Source organism: Danio rerio, chromosome 6 (genome assembly GCF_049306965.1).
Source record: "Danio rerio strain Tuebingen ecotype United States chromosome 6, GRCz12tu, whole genome shotgun sequence".
Classification (NCBI taxonomy): Eukaryota; Metazoa; Chordata; class Actinopteri; order Cypriniformes; family Danionidae; genus Danio; species Danio rerio.
The window spans coordinates 40,063,466-40,085,380 of NC_133181.1; the positions used below are offsets into that span (position 1 = coordinate 40,063,466).

The window sequence follows — 21,915 nt, forward strand, 5'->3', positions numbered from 1 at the left end:
TTTTAATATTAAGCGACTGAATAAAATAATTTGAACCATTTTTATTTGTTTTACTAAACTTTTTATATTTTACTTGAAAATAATTAAATAAGGACAGATAACTGATGTAAGATCAAATAACCACCATTTATGATTGATCAAAAACTGAAAAATCTGGCAGATTTGTCTGACATGATAGTCTGTTGACCGTATGCAGAAGTGCGCTCATTTTTGCGATTTTTTTTTCATGTTTGCATGATTATACAGACAAAGCAGAATCATATAATAAGAAAAAGTCAATTTGCAACATCAAGCAGCATAACGAGCTGTTTTTAACATCTAAAAATAAATGAAAGTGGATAAGACTGGAAGTCTCCAGCAAAAAAAAATTGAAATGGCTGTGCCCAGTTGTATGTGAAGAATAAGATGAATAGGGTGAATAAATACTCACTGTTACCCCTTTAAACAACCGAACGGGACAATATTCTGAATATTTATGATTTACATATAAACTTAAAAAATTAGGGTCTTTATTTTTTATTAAATTCAAATTAGATTCAAACAAACAATACTTTTAATATTCATGAATCCAAACTGAACAAATACTGTTAAACTTATATATCGACAACAAGTGTTCAAACAACGACACAACACTGATTAACAAGAAATGCACCAATTCAAGAATTATTTCTGAAGAGTCATTTTCAGTCTTGTTATCACATTAATGCATTAAACAACAAAACACAGGGTTCTTACACCTTTTCCTAAAAGTTTCCAGCACTTTCAAGGTGCATTTTCATCCTTTATCAGCACCTAACAACCATGGTAAATTACGTTTATATGTGACGTATGTACTTTCACATTTAAATCGGTGATATAAAAAAAAAAAAAACGATATGACATTTCAACTTAGATTGTTGAATACTGGAAGAGATTAATAGGGATAAAAAAATAAAACGGAAAAAAATGTGAAGTATGATGAAGAATCTTTTCAAGTTTTGTCTCTTCCTACCTAAAGTTAACATCTCAAAAAATTAGCTCAAAGTCAGATTTTCTTTGGGTGTAATAGGCAGTTGACATGTCTGTTTTAAACTATTCCTGAGTGCTCTGCTTGGTATTATTAGGTGCAAATATGCATTCTGCATGATTATCCCCTAAATGTGTATGCGGTGAACATTTTGCAGTGAAAACTGGTCGCACGGCAACAATTTCCCACAAATGCTTTCAAATATATTTTGAGCTTGCATAGATACAATTTAGAGCGCAAATGCAACCAAAACGCTCGCAATTTCGACCCCTACAATTTAAAATTTAAGCAGGTTCAAGCACTTTTTCCAAAATGCAAGCACTTTCCTAATCTTAAAAACACTATATTAAAAATCAAGCATTTTCCAGGATTTCCAGCACCTAATCAATCCCTGAAAAAAAGTGTTCAAAAATGTAACAATATTTAACTTTATTAATGTGTTTGTTGTGTTTTTGAACCACAGAATTTATAACCAAATATAACACTTTATGTTTGTAACTGTTGAAAAAGAAAAAATTTATTTAACCTTTTTATTTAAGTGTGCTTGGTTGTTTATTCCAAAAAAAAGGGATTGGGGATATTGACAATTAATAATTGTTATTAATTATATACACATCTGACCTGCTTAATAATAATTTGACTGTGATCTTGTGAACAGTATGTATTACTATACTTCACAAAACTAGCATTTATTGAATTCTATCCTAATATCTTGATTTTTCATTGGTCTTATTTCAAGTGTTTAGACTGCAGGCTCATTATGACTGTGATGTCTTCAGACCAAGCACACAGAAAAAGCCCTCAGTGTACCTCTTCACTGCTCCATGAAGGACTTTTGACGTGGATCAGAAGCCACATTTGTGACAGTAACAGACCGGCTTTCAGCACACAGAAGAACATCTGCTCGTGACGCACACAATCCCCCATTCAAGCAGTGCAAGCGTTTAAAAAAGAAACCTTAATGATACTGAAGATCTGTGGCTCTGCGTTTCAGAAGAACAGAGAGTTGTAAGATCTTTGATGTCTTAGATTAAAAGCAAAAAACATAGCTGTGACGACTACCGCCAAAAATCACATTTTATTTGCTGTTATTTAAAATATAACATCAAATCTTATTGCGTTGTGTGCTTTTGTTTTATACTTGTGAATAAGACATTTAATTACATGAATAAGAAATTTCCCCACTGGGAAGGTAAGGAGTGGGTCTTCCTCAAACTTTCAAGGCTTTAATTTCTCAAAAGAAAGACTATCTGATCTGTCTCTGCCCAATAAAACTATTGATTATGAAACAGTGTGGGATAATACATTGCACGATTCCACAAACCCTAATCACCAGTTTATTCACTTTTAAAACTATTCATAGGGCGTATAACTACATAAATACAACATATCATAGGTTTATCTCCAATTCTTTATTGTAAGTTCTGTGAACCAGAGCATTCAGATACCTTTTTATATATGATGTGGGAATGTCCGGAGGTGCAAAAACTTTGGCATTCTGTGCTGGACATTTTATTTAAAGTTACAAAAATACCCCAAACATCCAGTATAGTTATTGTTGAATGATAACTCTCAATTTCCCTTAAAGGGCACCTAGGTTACCCCTTTTTTCAGATTTAATATAAGTCTTTGCGTCTCTAGAATGTGTATATAAAGTTTCAGATCAAAATACCCATCAGATTTTTCATTATACCTTTTTCAAGATGCTGTTTTATACTGATTTCCAGCAGGGGGTGGTTTTGTTCTGCCCGCCCACTGTTTCTACATGCCTCCTCCCTCAGCTGCGTCATACAACAGACAAACTTAAAGGAAGAAGGTCTCACGTAGCGTTTGTGAGATACTACAGTAAGAACTAACCTTTACTAATCAGTATTGTGAAGTTGCATTGATGAGTCACACACAATATTGTTACAAAGTTAGTGCGCGCGCACACACACACACACACACACACACACAGATACACACGCACACACAGGTAGGCAGGCAGGCAGACAGACAGAGCATGCTTAGCTTAGTTAAGGCTAACCTCAAGTACTGTGTGGATATCTGTTATGTTAATGTACAAAATAAACCTGATTTAACTTCCACAAACCGGGATTGAAGCGTCTTTTTTATAATTGTTCTGACACGCAGCTGTGCTGATGAAGTAAAGCTGAAGTAAATCGCTGTTGTTAATTACACACATATTCTGTTTTAAAACACTTTAAACATGTGAAACTTACTCTTAATCACATTTGATGATGATTGCTGATCCTAGCGAACAGAACAGAGCTTTTATTCCCGGTTGCTTTGCGTATGTCTGCCTGGTCTTGTTGACAAATACACACGACTACCGGAACATCTTAATGCGTGCAGCTGTCAATCAATTCGGTGGGCGGGGGGAATCGCACACCTACGTAATGGTGCGATTGATTTGAAAACAGCTCCAATTAGCCGACCCTTTTTTTTGTAGTTAAATTGAAAAAAAAGGACTGGGTGTGTTCATATCACCCCAGTATGACGGTCTATACACTATACCAACACACAGATCTGTCCAAACAGCTTGAAAAGTAAATTTTTTACCATAGGTGCCCTTTAAATGCAAAGGTCTTTAATTTTGGTTAGCTGCTAATCAGAAAACCCCCTCACGATCTCTCTAAGCGCTGGTTGCATTCACTATTGGAAATACTGTACCTAGATTTGTCATCAAGCATGCTAAACTGGAAATTATCACTTATCCCTCATCTGATAAAATGAAAGTCAAATTAATTTATAATGTAATTTATTTACTTGCTTGGTCTAAACTACAGTTATCCGCTGTTTCCTGGTGTGTATATAATGGGGTGGGGGATATATATGGGGTAATAGCTGTTAAAATAATTTTTCTATCTAATTGTAAAAAAAATGCATATTTTCATTTTTGGAAATAAAAACTAAATTACAAATTAGATTAGATTAGATTCAACTTTATTGTCATTACACATGTACAAGTACAATGCAACGAAATGCAGTTTAGGTCTAACCAGCAGTGCAATAGCAGACCTAAACTGCATTTCATTTCATAATCATAATAATAATAGTAATAATAATAATAGGGTGACGCGGTGGCGCAGTAGGTAGTGCTGTCGCCTCACAGCAAGAAGGTCGCTGGTTCGAGCCTCAGCTGGGTTAGTTGGCATTGCTGTGTGGAGTTTGCATGTTCTCCCCGCATTCACGTGGGTTTCCCCCACAAGTCCAAAGACATGCGGTACAGGTGAATTGGGTAGGCTAAATTGTCCGTAGTGTAAGTGTGAGAATGGGAGTGTATGAGTGTTTCCCAGTGATGGGTTGCGGCTGGAAGGCCATCCGCTGCGTAAAATGTGTGCTGGATAAGTTGCCGGTTCATTCCGCTGTGGCGACCCAAGATGACAAAAGGGACTAAGTCGGAAAAAAATAATAATAACAATGACATTATTCAACATTTATTCAAATGGCCGACTATCTTATCTAGGTGTTCTGGCACAAAATGGCAGGACAAAAAAAAAAGATAATTCACAGTTTAAAAAGCAACCCCCACTCCTATTGCACCAAGATAAAGCACAATGCTTGGCCCAGACAAGACCACCCCACACCCCCAACACTAACAGATCAGCCCAGCTAAATCTACTTCACCCCCACAGCCACCTCACACTGACCTAGTGTGCCAGGAAACTGTCCCATTTACTGACTCTGCAAGAAATTCACTCTAAAAACGACCTATGAATCTAAACTCAACTCCTACACTCTCAATAATAATTGTTCTTTGTTTCCATTTATGATTACATGAAGAAGATATTAATTTAAAGAAAGCTTTTCTTTTCACAAAGGGTGCTTTAAACGTTCTTGATATCTTTCAAATGTATGTGATTGTGAACGGCTCTTTTAGATTCACTGGTGATTAGTTGTGGTGTTTGCTAGTGAGGAAATATTTTTAAACAATTATGTAGTTTTCGATGTGCTTAAGAGATAGTTTCTCTGACTTATTTATATGTATTCAAGTGTGGGAGTTATTTAACTTGCTATGTTACAAAGTTTAAGTTTGGTGAACTCCCTACAAACTTACAGACCATTTCAATGTGGTCATGTTATTGGCCCATGAACATTTCCTACTTGCTATCAAACTATTTTATAACTGTAATAAGAGGCAATACAATCATATATCAATGGTAAACAGCTACCATAACATTATTTATCAATGTGTGGCTCTTTTTAGATTCTCAGAAGCTATGGAAAATTAAAATGTGAAACAGGAAATACATTGGGACCATTGTTTGAGTTTACATCCCTCAAAATGGTCTATATCGTATGAAGAGGTGTGACCAATAGAAGACTGACATGTCATGGTGCGATCATTTAGATCAAGGGTGTCCAAATTTAGTCCTGGAGGGCCGCTGTCTTACATATTTAAATTCCAACCCCGAATAAACATACCTGAACCAGCTAATCAAGCTCTTTCTAACTATACTAGAAACTTCCAGGAAGGTGTGTTGAAGCAAGTTGGAGCTAAGCTATGCAGGACATCGGCCCTCTAGGACCGAGTTTGGACATCCCTGATTTAGATGAACTGCAGCATCACAGTAAAGTGGAGTAGACTGCAAAATGTAATGTTTTGGATGTGCTAAATGTTGAATTTGTGCATTTAAATACATTGTGAGGTCAACATGCAGTGTTCTTCCTCCAGCTTTCAAAATGGCTTGTATTGTTATTTAAAAGAGAAGTGTAGCTGGAGTAAACTTTGTATGAATGAAAATGAAAGCATTAATAAATGACAAAATATTGTGCATAAACTAAATAAACCAGAAAGACTTAAGAAAAATTGAAAATAACAATAAAACTATTGGTGACCAGCTGACTGACTGAATGAGAGCAAAAAGATAGTGCATGTGTAAAAATAACGACAATTTTAGAATTAATTTCAAGACTAAACCAAAAGAAACAACAAAAATATTTTGTGAAGGAATTTACTGAACATTGAGAAGGATGCTTCAATGCACTTGCTCACTGTTGGCGTGTACATGTGATGGTATTTTATAATCAGATACAACCTCATGAAGAACACACTGTGTGTGAAGGTGTTAAAACAGCACTGGTAATTCATTCATCACACACAAATCATCATTAGCTGCAAGGTGACGAGTTTCTTTTGCCTATATTAAACTTTAATCTACACTAAAGCTACAATGAAGAAAAAATTAATACATAACTGTGTGCAATAAAAAGGTTTGACAGATGTATGGGGTTCTTGAGGAACTACAGACGGCAATAACATTTATTCTTGGAGTGAAGGAGAGTAAAATTCATTTATATGTGTGTTCTTTTATTTCTACAATCAAATATAAATTACTAAAAACTTAACAGAATTATTCTAAATATGCGAGTTTAAGGAGCTTGTTCATGATGGCACCTAGAGTCACTGAACAATTCTTTTTTCAAATGAATCAAACGACTCGACTCACTGAATCAAACGCGCCTCCGACACCTTCTTTGTATTTTCAAAGCATTATTTACATTTGCATGTTTATTAATAAAAATGTTACCTAGTTAATGTCCATTTATAATGCTGAAAAAACGCTCGACGAGTAGCACACACGTTTAAGCCTGCGGTCAGGGATTTCGCGGGAAGCAGTGGGGGGAACGGAAGCTCAAGGAGGGCATTCCCGAATTCCAACAACTACACTTCCGTTCCAAACTTTCTAATGCACCGTGCGCCTACCACCGTCAGGGTTAATGCATGTTTTGTCATCTATAATTACATTTTACAAAGTACACTCCATTATCATACTCATTTTTATCAGTTAAATCACACATTTCGCTACTTTACCGAACATTAAAGACAAAAACATTATGCAATGCTTTAAAAACAAAGTTGCTTCATTACAAGATCCATATGCAGAACGAAAAGCGACGCATTTTAGCGAATAAGCAAAACTATGCACCTTTAATAAACACCATGCAAAAGAAAACAATTTAAACATCACGTCGCCTGTTTGTAAACCCAAAGCATGATGCAACGAGGAGAAATATGTCCACTTTTAATTTTCTTAAACTAAGGTTCAGGTTTATAACGTTACTCGTGCTGAATGCACAGATCAACTCTAGAAGTTCACACAGTTAACGTTAAATAAAGAACCGGATGGTAAACAGAAGCGCTTAGCTGTCTCACAAACAGCAGCACTGTGCCCATGTGTGAGCATGAACCGCTGCTGGCCTCCATTGCTGAACACGCGAGGGTTCCTGACGGCCTTGGCGCCAAACTCGAGCCGCCCTACATGACGAACCCTCTCCAGTCACTACAATCCCCTCTGTGCTGACATATTACCACTGACTGTGCGTATATAACCGCGTTCAGTGCGCGTTCGCAATGTTTAACCTAAACATAATTATATCGCTGATACCAACACTGTCCTAGTTGAATAATGAGGACGTAAAACGCTTCTCGGAGGAATGGTAGGAGGCAGCAGGCCCCTCAGCCTGGAGAACTGGCACACTGAGCCCTGTGTGAAGACACGAGCAGTATTGTTCGAGATGCACCCTTACCTAACATCCAAAAATGCTGTGCTTCAGGACGATCGTGAGCGCCGATAGACTCCGCAAGGCTGTCTTCAAGTCAGCAGCGCTGAGGTGCAGTAAATACCGGTGTTTTCCGTATTTTTCTGGTTTCTGTCCCACTGTCAATATCCCAAAAGCAGAAATCACCCTCTTCACCACGACACAACAGCTCTATTGTACTACCCAAACGCTGGGTCCTAGAGCCCGCCCCGTTCACGGCCCCACTGCTTGCCCAGCCAGGGGAAGCAGATTTCTTTTCAGGGGTAGTTAAATGTCCCCTTACAGTGCTGTGATGGAGGTAACGTTAGAATTTAGATTAAAGTCACAGTATTTTAGCTAAATTAGTATTTATTACGATATAATACAGCACTTTTTCTCATAAAGGGCCCAAAACTATACTTGATTGAGGGCTGTGGGCAGAAGATAAATATAGCAAACAGTTAAGGTCAACATGGGTATTTTCCTAATTTATATTCCTAATATATATATATATATATATATATATATATATATATATATATATATATATATATATATATATATATATATAAATAGAAAACATTGCTTTATATTAACTAATGCAGTATAATTTAAAAGATAATATATATAAATATAATGAACGTATTACAGTAAAAACAATTCCATTGATTACACAATGGAGTTCAATGGCAAATAACAACACAAGTCAAGCTTTTGCATCAATTTGCCCACAATGTGCATTGTCCTCTATTCAACAAGAGACAGTATTTACATTATTATAAACCTGATTCCTTGTCAACATTTAATTTAAATGCTTAATTTTAAATTGCTATAAAACAGACAAAAAGATTACTTTAAATTTAAAATGACAATCTCTGTAAAAAATATTCTCTTCAATGCTCCTCATCATTCTCTTTTCAGATGAGATGGTAGGCCAAATAAAAGCTGTCATGAGTATATGGGTAAAATATATATATATATATATATATATATATATATATATATATATATATATATATATATATAGTGTATAATACAACGCTACATTGGTGAACTGTCATTCACCAAAGAAACCTACTTAAAGAAAAGAAAATATTTTTCTACCAAACAAACTTGTCAGTCATATTTAGAATAAAAATAATTTGAATACATTTAAATACATTATTTCACCTATATTTTTTATATCACATAAATCACAAAATTGGTTTGAAACGCATTTAATGCATCTCATTTTGACTCATTTTGCAATATATACCAAAGCAAACATTCCATGGAATTTACTAAAATAAATGTATTATACACATAGCTTTATATAACATAACACTTCTTGTTTTTAGCACGGTAGAAAACTGATTTAATGATTAATATTGTGCATTTTTAAGATTCTTTTATAACCAGCAAGGTAAAAATCTGTCCTACCAGAATTAAACTATTAATTTCAACCTGTCCCCTGATGTTTATATTGGACCCCTGAAGAAAATACAACTTTTTTGTGCTCAACAAATCAGACAACTACTCTAACTCTTTTTGTTTTTTTTAAACATGATATTTGAATACTTTTTACTGACAGAAAGAGATTATTATTAAAGAAATTATTATAAAAGCAATGCGGTCAAAATTCAGAACCACAACATTTCACAACACCACTTACAGTTACTCACAATCTCTTTCTCTGAGCAAATATGTACTCAACTAACAAAACTATTCACTAGTTGGCATTTGTCGTAATACATTCACATTTAGTGTTGTGCTTATTTGCATGTGGAAAAAAGATGAGACAACTTTCGATCAGTATGATTGTATTGACAAATCACAGTTATTATTCATCCCTAAAAAACTGTCTTGTACAAATAGGAACATTTAGAAGAAAAAAAAAAAAATCACTATTTTTTCTTTTGAAGTGTACAAATGATTCTGGTCACAGAAAAGTTGTTGTGCTCTTTAAAATGATCCTAGAAAAATAGAACAATGTAAAGGAGACGATTAATGCTCCTGTTTAGTAGTACATTCGACCTATCAGTTTCAGCATTTACATTCTTTTCAGAACAGTGCTACTGTAAAAACTTATACAATAAAAACAGATGTCATTTGAAAAACAAGACAATACTGAAAAAAACATACAAATAAAAAGCTATGCTAACTGTAAAATAAAATACATTTATATCGGTCATATAAAAAAATCTAATTCAATACAATTCATGTTTTTAGGCATGTGACAAAATCTGAACAATATTGTTTTTACATCTAACAAATATACACAGGCATGATGACTATACACTAAGTAAAGGAGACGTACTGTATACAGCCAAGACAGAGTAAAACAATTTCCAGCTATACATTTATGAAAAAAAAGGAAATTCAATAAATATCTATATAATCAAATTCATTATTTTCAGCATAAGCGATGAAATTGTCCACAGCAATGTTTGATTAGACTTTAGTTCTAGTACTCTATCTAAAGGCACTTGCCTTCTTGATTGGATCCAAATAAACTCGCTGACAATATGTCAATATAATCAACATGAAAATGTCAAATTGTCAGATCCACCCTAGAACAATTTTCTGTTTTTTTTCTGGAGGAAAAAAAAGTGAATAGTGGTTTTAACCCATTAAATGGTCTCAGTGGCATCACATATGATGTAATTTCATTATACTGTATCAAAATTGACAAAACCAAGAAAATTTGAACCCACGTTAAATTGAGCTGACCCTCTGCCCCAGTTTCACAGGCCCATCTGCATGTCAGCAAAGTTGAAAAAGTTGTCAACATCACGCGAGGATGTATTTTTGCTCTCAGAAACAAACAGCTGCAGGAAAACATAGAAAAAAGCATGAAAAAAGACTAAATATACTTAAATAGACTTTTACAGGGCATCCTCAATAAATACTAGTGGTGTAACAGATCACAAATCTCACGGTTCGAATCACACTACGATTTTTGAGTCACGGATCAGACCATTTTAGGATCAGCAAAAAAGGAGGAGACAAATGTCATTTGCTTTCCATTTATACAAAAGTATTTAAGCAAAAAGCATTGCTTTTAACAAACAGAACTTAGAACCTGTCATTTTAAAAAATAAAGAATGAACCAGCTGTAAAAAAAAAAAAAAAAGGAAAATATTCAATACGAAAAATGATGTTTGCTACTGCTGCTGATAATGCTTAATATAGAAATCTAACATTACAACAAATCATAATGCTTTTAATTAACAATTCAACAATGCACAAAATAAACTTCATGTTTCGTTATAGGTGGATGATTTCTGAAAACCTATTCAGTGACGTAATTTTGATGGTTGTTTGTCACCACCTATTGGTTACACAATGTAATTGCTACAACATTCACCAGCATCAAGATTCATTAAACGGTGATTTTAGTCTTTACCATTAACATCAGTGTTAATATCTGAACTATAAACTGTGCTCTTTCAGTACCTCTGTGTTATTTAATTGTTATTAACTAACTAATGTTTTTTTTCTTCACTCTCACCAATTGGTGACGTTTTTTTTCCTCGCGGCTGTCGCCACTGGCTTGCATGGTTCAGGATCTGTAGAGCTACGCATCGATGGATTTGCTTCAGGTCAGCTTCCAGCCACCGCCGCTGAGACTGCAGCTCTGCACAAGATGTTCGGCCAGCGGAGAAATGGAAATGGTCGTGCTTAACTGAGTCTGGTTTCTCTCAAGGTTTTTTCTTCACTTTTGCCAAAAACTAGATTAATTTGTGAAGGTTTTTTTCCTGCCGCTGTCACCACTGGCTTGCATGGTTCAGGATCTGTAGAGCTACGCATCAATGGATTTGCTCTTTATTGTTTGGACTCTCTATAGTGATTATTAAACCACTCTCACCTGAGCTAAACTGAACTTAAACTCTGAAAATTGAACTACAGTTTCAATTTACTATGATCTTTTATGTGAAGCTGCTTTGACACAATCTACATTGTAAAAGTGCCATACAAATAAAGGTGAATTAAATTGAAAAAGGTGTAAAAACTGAATCTCTCTTGATCAAATGCAGATTTGAATGCAGCGCTTAGGATTAACAAACATTCATCATAATCATTATTATTATTTATCATTCTCGTTGTGCGGGTTTAATTTGAGATCACGATCTTTTAATGTTTAATCGTGAAGCTTTACACTGAATGCATTAATGCAGGCTAAACAAGCAGTGACAGAAAACACCTTTAATTAATACCCAAAGAAAGCATTTATATCCCACCACAACTTTTTCTGTCATCATTAGATTTTGCAGGGAAGCTAAAATGCTTTCATAAATGTGATTTGAATGACGTGGGAGGCGATTTCTCTGCAATTGATATAAATGTTAGATTAACCTAAAAGTTCAAAAAAAGTTTTCCGAACTGTGATTTGTGATCAGTACGAACCACGGATCAAACGTGATCTGTTACACCCCTAATAAATAAGAAACCAATGTTTTCTTTTATATTTACCTGTGTTCCGTTGAACACTTCATTGGCAAAGGATCGACACGCTTCCACCACACCGTCTCCATTCAGCTCAAGCGCTACCACTGGACCTGAGGGGAACACGCAGCATTTTGTTATGACTCACAAATGGATCAGATTTATATCTCAAGAGGCTGTCCATGCCTTAATGTATTATAACACAATGCATTAAAGTACCTTTGGTGATCCATTCAGTAAGGCTCTCTGCATTATTCTGGAACACTCGGCTCACATCCTCAGGGCGCATGGAAACCTCTTTAGTCTGAATCAGGACAAAGCCTTTAGCAGTTGCCTGCATAGAGGTGGATACAAAAAATACTTTTATTTTCTTAAATATATTAAGTTTTTGAGAATTCACTTGGTTACTCTTATTGTATAACCCTTGGTGGACATGTCTAGATGTGTGTGCTTTATTGATAACTGTAAATGACAACTGCATGTGGTTTCCAATATTTATAGCCTACAAATGTATTGTAATTGTTGTAGGGCTGTCCAATTAATCGTAATTAAATCGCAATCGCGTTTTGAAACATTGCGATTAGGGAAAATTTTTGGTTTCTAAGTCACAGACTCCGAACAAAAACAGGTAATTTGTGAGAGCTGTTGCAGAATTTTTGCCATAGCATGAGGAAATACAACAACCAGCACCAAAAAAAAGCACCACAGACAGCAAGATATGAGGAGTGTCTTGCTAAAAACTCAATTAAAAGTATTGCCAGTGGCACTCAATCTAGTAGCAAGCAACAGCAAAGTACAATTTCAGAGTTGTTTGCAGTTGTTACACCATAAGAAAAAAAACATCATGAAGGCACCAGGAGATAACTAACACCATAACTCACTACTGTCTGCTGTAGAGAAAAAATTGTGTTTCATTTCTGAATATTTATAAACAAATTTGAACAAAATTTGTTAATGAGCATCGTTTCAGTTGCTTTTTTCACTAACACTCACTGCATTTCAGCAGTAAGAAGCTATGATACAAAATATTGAGATGAAGCTTGACAAAAAAAAAAATTGCAGTATCTGTTTATAAAAAAGCCCTAAGATGTTGTCTTAATGGTTTGCAATCTGACATGGAGTATGCCACTCAATTGCAAAAAAAGCTCATGAGAGGACATCTAGAAAGCAATAAGCTTAATGTTGTGCACAAACCAAACAAATCAAGTAGGCACACCACAGCTCCAAAAAGAGCTAAATATTTATTTATGTTCCCACAACAGGTTACATTTCAAACTTAGACACTCTTTATTAGTTAAAACAAAAACTGTAATGAAAAAATATTTTGTCATTTTTGGAGTTGTTGTGCCTATTTACATTTTTTTGGGGAAAAAATTAGAAAATTTACTGATAAAGCCTATTTGAATAAAGTTATGTTATGAAAGCAAATGCACCCATACAAGTAAAAAAATAAATAATTATAACTATTATTATTATTATTATTATACTGTTAAATATTGTCAGTCCACCTGTTTGCACAATATCGGTGTGTGAGGTGAGCACATTAACAAATATGGTATTGATTTCGTATAGCAGTTTAAGAAAAAAGCTAATATAGAGCAAGTCACATTTTAAATAAAATAGTCATCTAATAGTAATACTCTCTGGAAATAGTTCCATATAAAGCAGAAGCAGTTCTCTCTACTTCTTAGAGCCACATTAGTGTTTTAAATCCTCTTTGACTGGCCATAAGTTCCATAATGACCAACAGAGTTCACAATAACAGATTCAAAGTTGATTTTAGAAAATTGACCAGTAATTAGCATTTTAGAATGAGACTCAATGAATCACAAAATACAAAAATAGAGATATAATTGTCAGTATCACACACCCAAGAAATAAAAGTACAGAGTGACAGATTTTCAAATGGAACTGGTGACAAAAAGGTCAGACAGATGACAGTTGATTCTCTGTCAGCTTCAGTCACTCCCCGTCATTAATCATTTTTAGATGATTTCTAAAAGTTTGCGAACCTTTAGCTTGATTACATAGAACTAACTTATTGAACGCATGGTTGGATTCAGTTTTCAGATTAATTCACTATATCTGTGGCCCTTTTTATTTCTGTTGTAATCCACATTTCAAAGTTACGTTTTTTTAAAAAAAAATAAAATGCTGATGCTTATAGATCAAGGATAGTTGTATTTCTTTCACAAAAAAGAAAACTTGACCCATTACTAACATCAGAATGAGCACTTATTTGCAATTTCTTATACTTTCACAGTTATTGTAATAACAGCTTCATTCTGCATTGTTTGTAAATTTGATCATAAATATGCAATGCTCTATAAATACAAATTGGACTCATGACCTGGAGCCACAGAGCAATCCAGCAATTCCAGCATTCAGTCATTAAAATAACTGTAAAGCACAGCTTAGAGCATCCCTCCACTGCTTGGTCCATCCTATTTTTGTTAACGATACACAAGATATTTTCAGATAGTTAACAACTTCCTTAACTTATGCAAGTACATAACTAAAAAAAGGACACCAAGTCAGATATGGAGCCTATGTTTGGGCGTAAAGGTCAGCAATCAGTCAAACACAAAATGGAAAAAAAGAAAAAGTATTAATATTGTTAACATTGTAAGCAAAGTGGAAATGGTATACATCCTGTTTTCTATTTAAAAAGGTGGAGTTACTGAAGAAAGTACATGGGAAATTTACTATGACTAAGTTTTTCTATTAGAGGTTAAACTGAAGATGCAAGCACAAAGCTTTTCTTTAGAAATGCCATATTGGGAAATGGTGTATCATTCCGATTCACTTCCAGCTTTAGGAACTTCACAAATAACAAATGTAGCAAACATGAGTGACCATTCGAAAGCATTCGTTCAATCAAATGTGACTTATGTAGCACAGGTACATTTTTTGGCAAAAGACAAAAATAAACTGTGGGTCAAAATTATTGTTTTTTCTTTTATGCCAACCCAGGATATCAAGTAAAGATTTAAGACACATTTCTTAAAAATACCTATTTTAGATTAGTAGTATATAAAAAAATAATAATAAAAATAAAAAAATAAATAAAATCGCTAAAACTTCAATTTGGACCATTTTAAAAGGCAATTTTCTCAATATTTTGATTTTTTGCACTCTTCGAAAATGGTTGTCAGAAGTATCAAGTTCAGTACCAATTGGTACAAAAACTTTAAAAACATCGTTTGAGCTCTTTTGAGTGTGTTCTTAAGCACCGCTGATAGCTCAATGGAAATGACTGTGATTAGTCTAGAACAGGGGTCACCAACCCTGTTCCTGGAGAGCTACCTTCCTGCAGAATTCAGTCCCAACCCTGATCAAACACACCTGAACCAATTAATAGTACCTAAAGCAGCACTTAATAATTACAAACAGGTGTGTTTGGTCAGGGTTGAAACTAAAATCTGCATGAAGGTAGCTCTCCAGGAACAGGGTTGGTGACCCCTGGTCTAGAAGGTCATCAGTTCACCATTTTTTACCACTGTTCATCAGGTGCAAACACAGATACACGGACACTAGAGCATTTCAAAATAGTCTCAATCAGCTGATCTCTCTCTATGAGCTGATATACGAGCAATCTGCTGACAAATCGACTGATCAATACAGATTTGAAATGCTCCGGTGTCCACGTATCTGTGTTTGCACATCTCAATACAATAGGCTATCAGCTGTGTTAAAGAACGTGCTCAACAGCGTTCGAATGATAGTGGGAAATTGACATTTTCAAAATTTCTGTATCAATTGGCACCTCAAATTCTCAGATTCCTGATTTCAAATAGTCCTATCTTACCAAATATTGTTCACATCATGATAAACAGCAAAATTATAAGTCCAAGGCACTTGATAAAAAGTGAAATGTAAAAAAAGCCTTTATTAACATCTTTCCCATTAGAACTGCACCTACCAATGAATGCTACCCTGATGAAGGCGAGTGTTTGCTGAAACTCATAGGTCCAGTTCTAATGGAATACTCATGTTAATAAAGGCTTTTAAAATAATGTTTTCACCCTCCCCCCCCTGTTACTGTTTATATTTATGTATCCCTTACCCAAAGAGCAAAGACACATTAAATACCCCTAAAGTAATTTTTAGTTTGATGTTGGATTGTCCACATCATGGTTTGGTATTGCAGCGTCACAAATAAGTTCTAACCTCATCGATGAGCTTGCGGGCATTAGCAGTGGTGTAGTCTCCAGCGAAGAACACAAACAGACAAGACTCTTCGCTCTCTGTTCGCCGGCTCCCTTTAGTCAGAGGCACTATACTCCGACCTGCTTCAGTAGCAATTCTCACAGACTTGAACTCTGACTCAGGATCTGGAAGAGGCACATGGTCCAGGACAACAGCATCCTCTGGCAGGAGACTCCAGTTAGTTTCTCCAGAGACAGGTGTGAAGTCATGAATATTGCTCCAGTTGTTGTTAAAAATGCTGAGACCTGCATCTTTAAAGTGGAAAGCCAGCTCAGGGTAGTAATACTGGAAGCAGCCAAACTTCATGCCTGTAGAAGACTCGATTATGGGCTGGGTGGCGCAGCACAAAAAGACGTCCATTTTCTTGCAGTCTCTCGTGCGGAACTGCTGACAGGCCACCACGCATTTGATGTCTTTACAATCTCTGAAGAACACACTGCCTTTGACCGGACCTAACACAATGCGGCAGTTCACACAGTCATCGATGGTAATAGTTGCCGAATGGTCCAACACAAATATGTTACAGTTTTCGCAGTCCTGAATGACAAACTGCTGACCGTTGAGCTTGCCTGGTAACCTGCCCACGGTCTCATTCTTGAGGCCTGTCAGCATAAAGTCTTTGGGGTCGACCTGCAAGTAAAAACACACATGTTAGTGTTGCTAAAAGCAGAACTTAAAAAGCTGTAAAAAAAAAAACATGATTGCCGATCTTTGCTCTCTGGCTTCCTATTAACTTATTGTTCCGTTATACTTAGTATAAACTACTAAAATACCTTGTTTTAGTAAGTGGGGCTTGACATAATACAGATGAATGATTATCCTGTTTAGCAAAAGTCCTTTTCAATTAATTTAAAGAATCTCTCTACCACCAGGTAGGGTTGCACAATGTCATTTCAGCATCGATACCGCATGTGTTTTGAAGGCCTGTGACTGTGTAATGATTTTAAAAGCACTCAGATGTAAGAAATGTTACCGTTTGTGACTTTAATAATGATTAATTTTATTGAATTATTTGTATCTTTATTATTCAATTACTGTGCCTGAATACTGTTAGACTGGGAAAATATTAAAACACTGTTCATCTCAAATACAGGGCTCGACAGTAAGGACTGCCTGATGGCCCGATACTAGCTTGCGAGATGCTTGGGACAGTAGGCAGTATCGTTACTGGTCCAGTGCCGCCTTGTCACCAAAATTTAATTTAGCTGCAGCTGTATGTCAATTGCGTGCTTTTACACCTAGACGTTTGTTTCAGAACCTGTCTTGTTTGCCAAGTTAGCGCGGTTCGTTCAGCATATTTGAATCCGGCAATCGCACTTGGATCAAATAAATAAATACTTTTTTTTCTCCATACATTTACATCATAATTGTACATTTTTAAACTGTCAGTTGTATTTAAAGAAAAGTTTTGTTGAAAAAAAAAATTATGTATAAAAAAAAATTATGTATACAAGTATGTTTGGCTTTATTGAAAATATGTGGCTAAGAAATAGCTTTTCACTTCTTTGTTGTTGTTGTTGTTGAGGCTAGTGAAATTTTGTCTGGGCCAGTAGAATAGAATCCTTGAACCCTGAATTGTATATTTTTCTTTATTCTACTTACAGATTGTGTATTAGATTTTATGACTATGCACTCCCACTGCAGAATCAACCAAGCCAATCTAAAAAAATGATTAGAATTCTTCCAAAATAGAGATATTCAAGTAATCTGGTGAAATTGTTTTCATATCACAATATATATTGCAGAATAACAAAATATTGCAATGTTAGATTTTTTTAATTTCCAGTATCATGCAGTCCTACCACCACTTCATAGAACATCAGTCCTTTTTTATTGTTATGAATATTCTCAGATGAACATTTACTGGACTGAAGCAGTTTAGGCTTACTGAATTGTTCATACATCATTTTTAAATCATGTTAAAGTACAACATATATTGAAGAAACAATAATTTGTATGTTTATTTACATCTCATTATTGGATTACATGTTTAGAGTTGATTGTGTATGTTATATATTGATATGCTGATGTACAACTTTTGACTATTTGTATGAATGAATGAATTTCCTTCCTGAGCATGAACTATATTTAAGATACTAACAAAAGCACAATATATGAATATGCAAACAATATGCACTTTTTTATACAATTGTAATGTTCAATAAACATCATATTAAATAATTATACTTTGTCAAAAAGAGTTACATTTTGATATAGGCAACATCAAATCTTCTTTTTGAGGTGCTGTGCGAATCTCTGTCTGGCAAATACAGATCAGAAAGGCAGATCTGTGTTGCATCTATGGACCAACACCTGGCAAGAGCTCTTGATTTGGGTCAGTAAATGCTATAACGTTAGCCACTTAGAAACAACTCCAAAACACCTAATAATCTCCTAGCAACACCATGAAAACCTTCTTGCTAAATAGCCCTTTTGAGCTTACAGATTATCCCTTCCAACCAGGGATCAAACCTGTAATAACTATGTCAAACTATGATCTATGATATTTAGGCTACCACACCAGATATTTACATACAGTATAGCATAGGTTTCAAACTTGATTTCTGGAGGGACGCAGCTCTGCACAGTTTTGCTCCAACCCTGATCAAACACAGCTGATCCAACTAATCAAGGTGTTCAAGACTACTAGAGACTATTAAGCAGGTGTCAGTTAGAGGTGGTTGAACCTAAACTATGCAGAGCTGCGGCCCTCCAGATATTGAGTTTGAGACCATTGTAGTATAGCTTTTAATGTGCTTGCTGCGGCTGTAGTCTTGTTCAAACTGAAACGGCAACAGATCTTATCTTTAGTATTGTGACATTTGAGATTAACAAACTATTTTAAAAGAAGAAGAAGAAGAAATAGGGTGGGGGTTGGTTCTATGCATCCTTTGCTGAATGTGTTTTTGATTGAGGAAGCACTTTATTTAAGTGGACTAAATTAATGGAGAAAAAAGCCCCAATATACTTAAGGTTAAATCAATCAAAGAATGGATTGGTGTGACATTATTTCAAACATCATGGGAATAAAATTAGTATGGATAATGCAGCAGCATGCCGAAGCAAACTTTCCAGAAAATACTGCTTCAAATATTCAGTCTGTTAATTTCAGATGTCAGTGATAAAAACAAACACTGAAAATCTACGGAGTAATTTGGTATATGAATCATATGATTGATAATTCATGATCGTGGATTGATGTTCACAGGATGTGCGTCGTGCATATGATGAACTTTTAATTTATGTCAACTTTGACCACATACCATATATTACAAACCACAGCAAGCTCACAGAGGTACAGGGCTATTAAATATTCATTCTCGTTTAAATTTAGCTAACGTTACTGTAAACTCGTATTTTTCTTTTTAGATTAAAATCTTTTAACTAAATAGGATATTGGACTTTGCTTAGGCCCTTTACTGGGCCTTCATCTGCTTGAAAACTACTGGTCTAATCCATCAAATCTGTTGACGCATTAGAAAACTGACAAACTCGTCTCGTGCATTTACTGCCTTTCATCTGACTTGAGTGCATCGACCAGGGCAATATTTAAACGTAATAGATTCGTACTTCCGGACACTTGAAAGCTATTAAAGCTTGGTGATAGTTTTGTGGTTTCAGGGGACTAACAAACAGACACTCCCACCCTCCCTTATATACTGTCATACATGTTGATGGCGACACCACTTATGTGCTAATCCCCAACACAGCGCTATCTGGGCAAGCGCCAGGCAAACAAGTTACGTGCCTGACTTTAAGCCGATAATAAGCTCGGTCTATAATTTACCATAGCATTAGAAAACCTATAATCGCAAAGAGACTCTAATATCGGTGGTTAATCGAAAACAAGTGTGATATAAATCCATAAACACTGAAGAATAAGGAAGAACCAAACCCCTCGCTAGCTTGATTACAAATGTAGTGAACGGCAGAAAATTGGTTTCAACAAGGCGAACTGTGCTAACGCATATGACAATATCTGTTTCATTCCTAATGCAGGCACCTATTGGATATGTCTGAAGAAAACAAAACACGTTCAAAATGTCAGCGTCGTACCTTTTCTCGTTTGTCCCAGCTGTATTGCTTTGGAGCCTCCTGGTTGCTGTTGCTGCCCAGCGCAGTGTTGTTGGTTTCGGCGAGGTCATTGCCCGTAGCGCTCTCGTCCCCGGTGGGTAAAGCAGCGTCTTTTTTGGGAGATTTCCTCCTCGATTTTTTGGAGAAGAAGCACCCCATTTATGGACGACGAGTTGTGCTATTTGTCAGCACGCCCCTCCGGTTGTAAATACCAGGCGTTTCTGAAAGTGTCGATCCGCCGCAGTCGCGCTCTGGCTTCTTCTCCTCCCCAGAAAGTAATCAAGAACACGCAACCTGTGCGCTTCCCGTTTCCTTGACCCTGGAGCCAGCCAATCATTACAGCGGACAGCGTTACTAGGGTAACAGCGAATCAAAGCTGAGCCTTATCTGCGAAATCTATCAGAGAAGAGGGAGGGGGTGTTACTATTTCATCACTGGCGTATATAAAACATTTTATTTCTGCATTTTGCAAACTCATGTGTGTAATAACAACACATGCAATAATAAAATACAGTTATAATGGATTATTACTGCATTTTGATCGCTTTATGGTTCTTAATTGTATTTTTCTTTTATATTATGTCTAATGTTCAGATAATAATAATATTTGGACTTATGCAGTTGAATTCATTCAGGCAAGATAGTTCATTTTTAAAGTGAAAATAAATTACAATGATTCCCTCTAATTAAAATGTAATTTGGTGTAATTTTAATGGAAGACAAGTTAAAAGGGTACAGGAATATAAGTATCTTGGCACCACATTAAAGTTCCAGCAGAACTTAGAAGCTGTTACTAAGAAAGTGCATCAGAGAATGTATGGTCTTAGGAAACTGAACTCTTTCTAAGTAGTAAAAAACACACTGAGAAGTTTTTATACTACCTATAATGAGAGCATTATAAGTTTTTCCTTTTTATGCTGGTTCTCCTCACTTTTACCGACAAAAATCACCTTTAAGACTTGCTCCAATATTATTGGATCGCCTCTGTGGAGTCTAGCAGAGTTACATGAACAACAAATGATGTGGAACATTCAAAGTGTGATAGGAGATGATTCCCATCCTCTGAAGCCTTTTTTGTATTTCTGCTCTTTGGAAGAAGGTTTGAAAGCATTAAAAGTTTAAACATTTTAATTCTTTCTTGTTGTTTTCTTTTTTCTTAGTATTATTTGTTTGTGAATTGTCTTTTATGTGTTTTTGTATCATGATGCTACTAATTTAATTGCCCCTGGTGGAATTAATAAAGTTGTCAAACTTAAAAACTTAGGAATGATAGTGTATAATCCATTATAGTATTATATTTATATATTGCCTGTTTAATAATATTTAACTTCTGTTTTATCAAACATTATAGCTATGCATTTAATTAATATTAGTGCACTGATCATATTTTTGGTTTAGGACACGCACACACACAAAGAAGCATCTTTACATAATCCTGGCAGTAATTATTTAATATATCTATGGTATAATTACTGACACTCTTTACAATCAAACAATGTAGCTTGACATAAAATGTATGTGAAAGATTTTTATATTATAAAGAAACTGATGCCATTTCATTTTTTTTGCATGTGAAACAACCAAATTATAATGAAAATAGAATTCCCCTGAAATTTCTAAAAATTAATCTAACTAAAATATTAACAATATTAACAATATTAACAAGTTAAAACATG

At 35.2% G+C, this 21,915-nt stretch overlaps 2 protein-coding genes across 6 annotated transcripts in view; both read right to left on the minus strand.

The window, feature by feature from the left end:
• Positions 1 to 7,701, minus strand: part of jade3 (jade family PHD finger 3) — a 34,268-nt gene extending 26,567 nt beyond the window's left edge. For 2 of the 3 annotated variants that reach the window (XM_068221650.2, XM_073952586.1), the window contains exon 1: positions 7,541 to 7,701. The gene's annotated coding sequence lies outside the window, so the exon portion shown is untranslated. The remainder of the gene's footprint in view (positions 1 to 7,540) is intronic. The other variant, NM_201652.2, reaches the window with a different exon arrangement.
• A 1,612-nt stretch (positions 7,702 to 9,313) lies between these two features.
• rp2 (RP2 activator of ARL3 GTPase) lies at positions 9,314 to 20,562 on the minus strand. 3 transcript variants are annotated; one of them, NM_213446.1, is given in 6 exon segments: positions 9,425 to 10,104; positions 10,225 to 10,338; positions 11,984 to 12,069; positions 12,176 to 12,290; positions 16,127 to 16,795; positions 20,222 to 20,562. In NM_213446.1, coding segments are annotated over 4 exon segments (936 nt in total). In that variant the 5' UTR covers positions 16,778 to 16,795; positions 20,222 to 20,562; the 3' UTR covers positions 9,425 to 10,104; positions 10,225 to 10,254.
• Positions 20,563 to 21,915: the final 1,353 nt, after the last annotated feature.

Bases quoted from the DNA above. Each gene is read 5' to 3' on its own strand.
- rp2 (XM_005165977.2), bottom strand. From the start codon at position 20,398: ATGGGGTGCTTCTTCTCCAAAAAATCGAGGAGGAAATCTCCCAAAAAA. The intron at 12,070-12,175 runs GTACTTTAATGC...TGTTCCCCTCAG, and splicing joins TACTGAATGGATCACCAAAG to GTCCAGTGGTAGCGCTTGAG. The intron at 10,339-11,983 runs GTAAATATAAAA...GTTTTCCTGCAG, and splicing joins AAGTGTTCAACGGAACACAG to CTGTTTGTTTCTGAGAGCAA.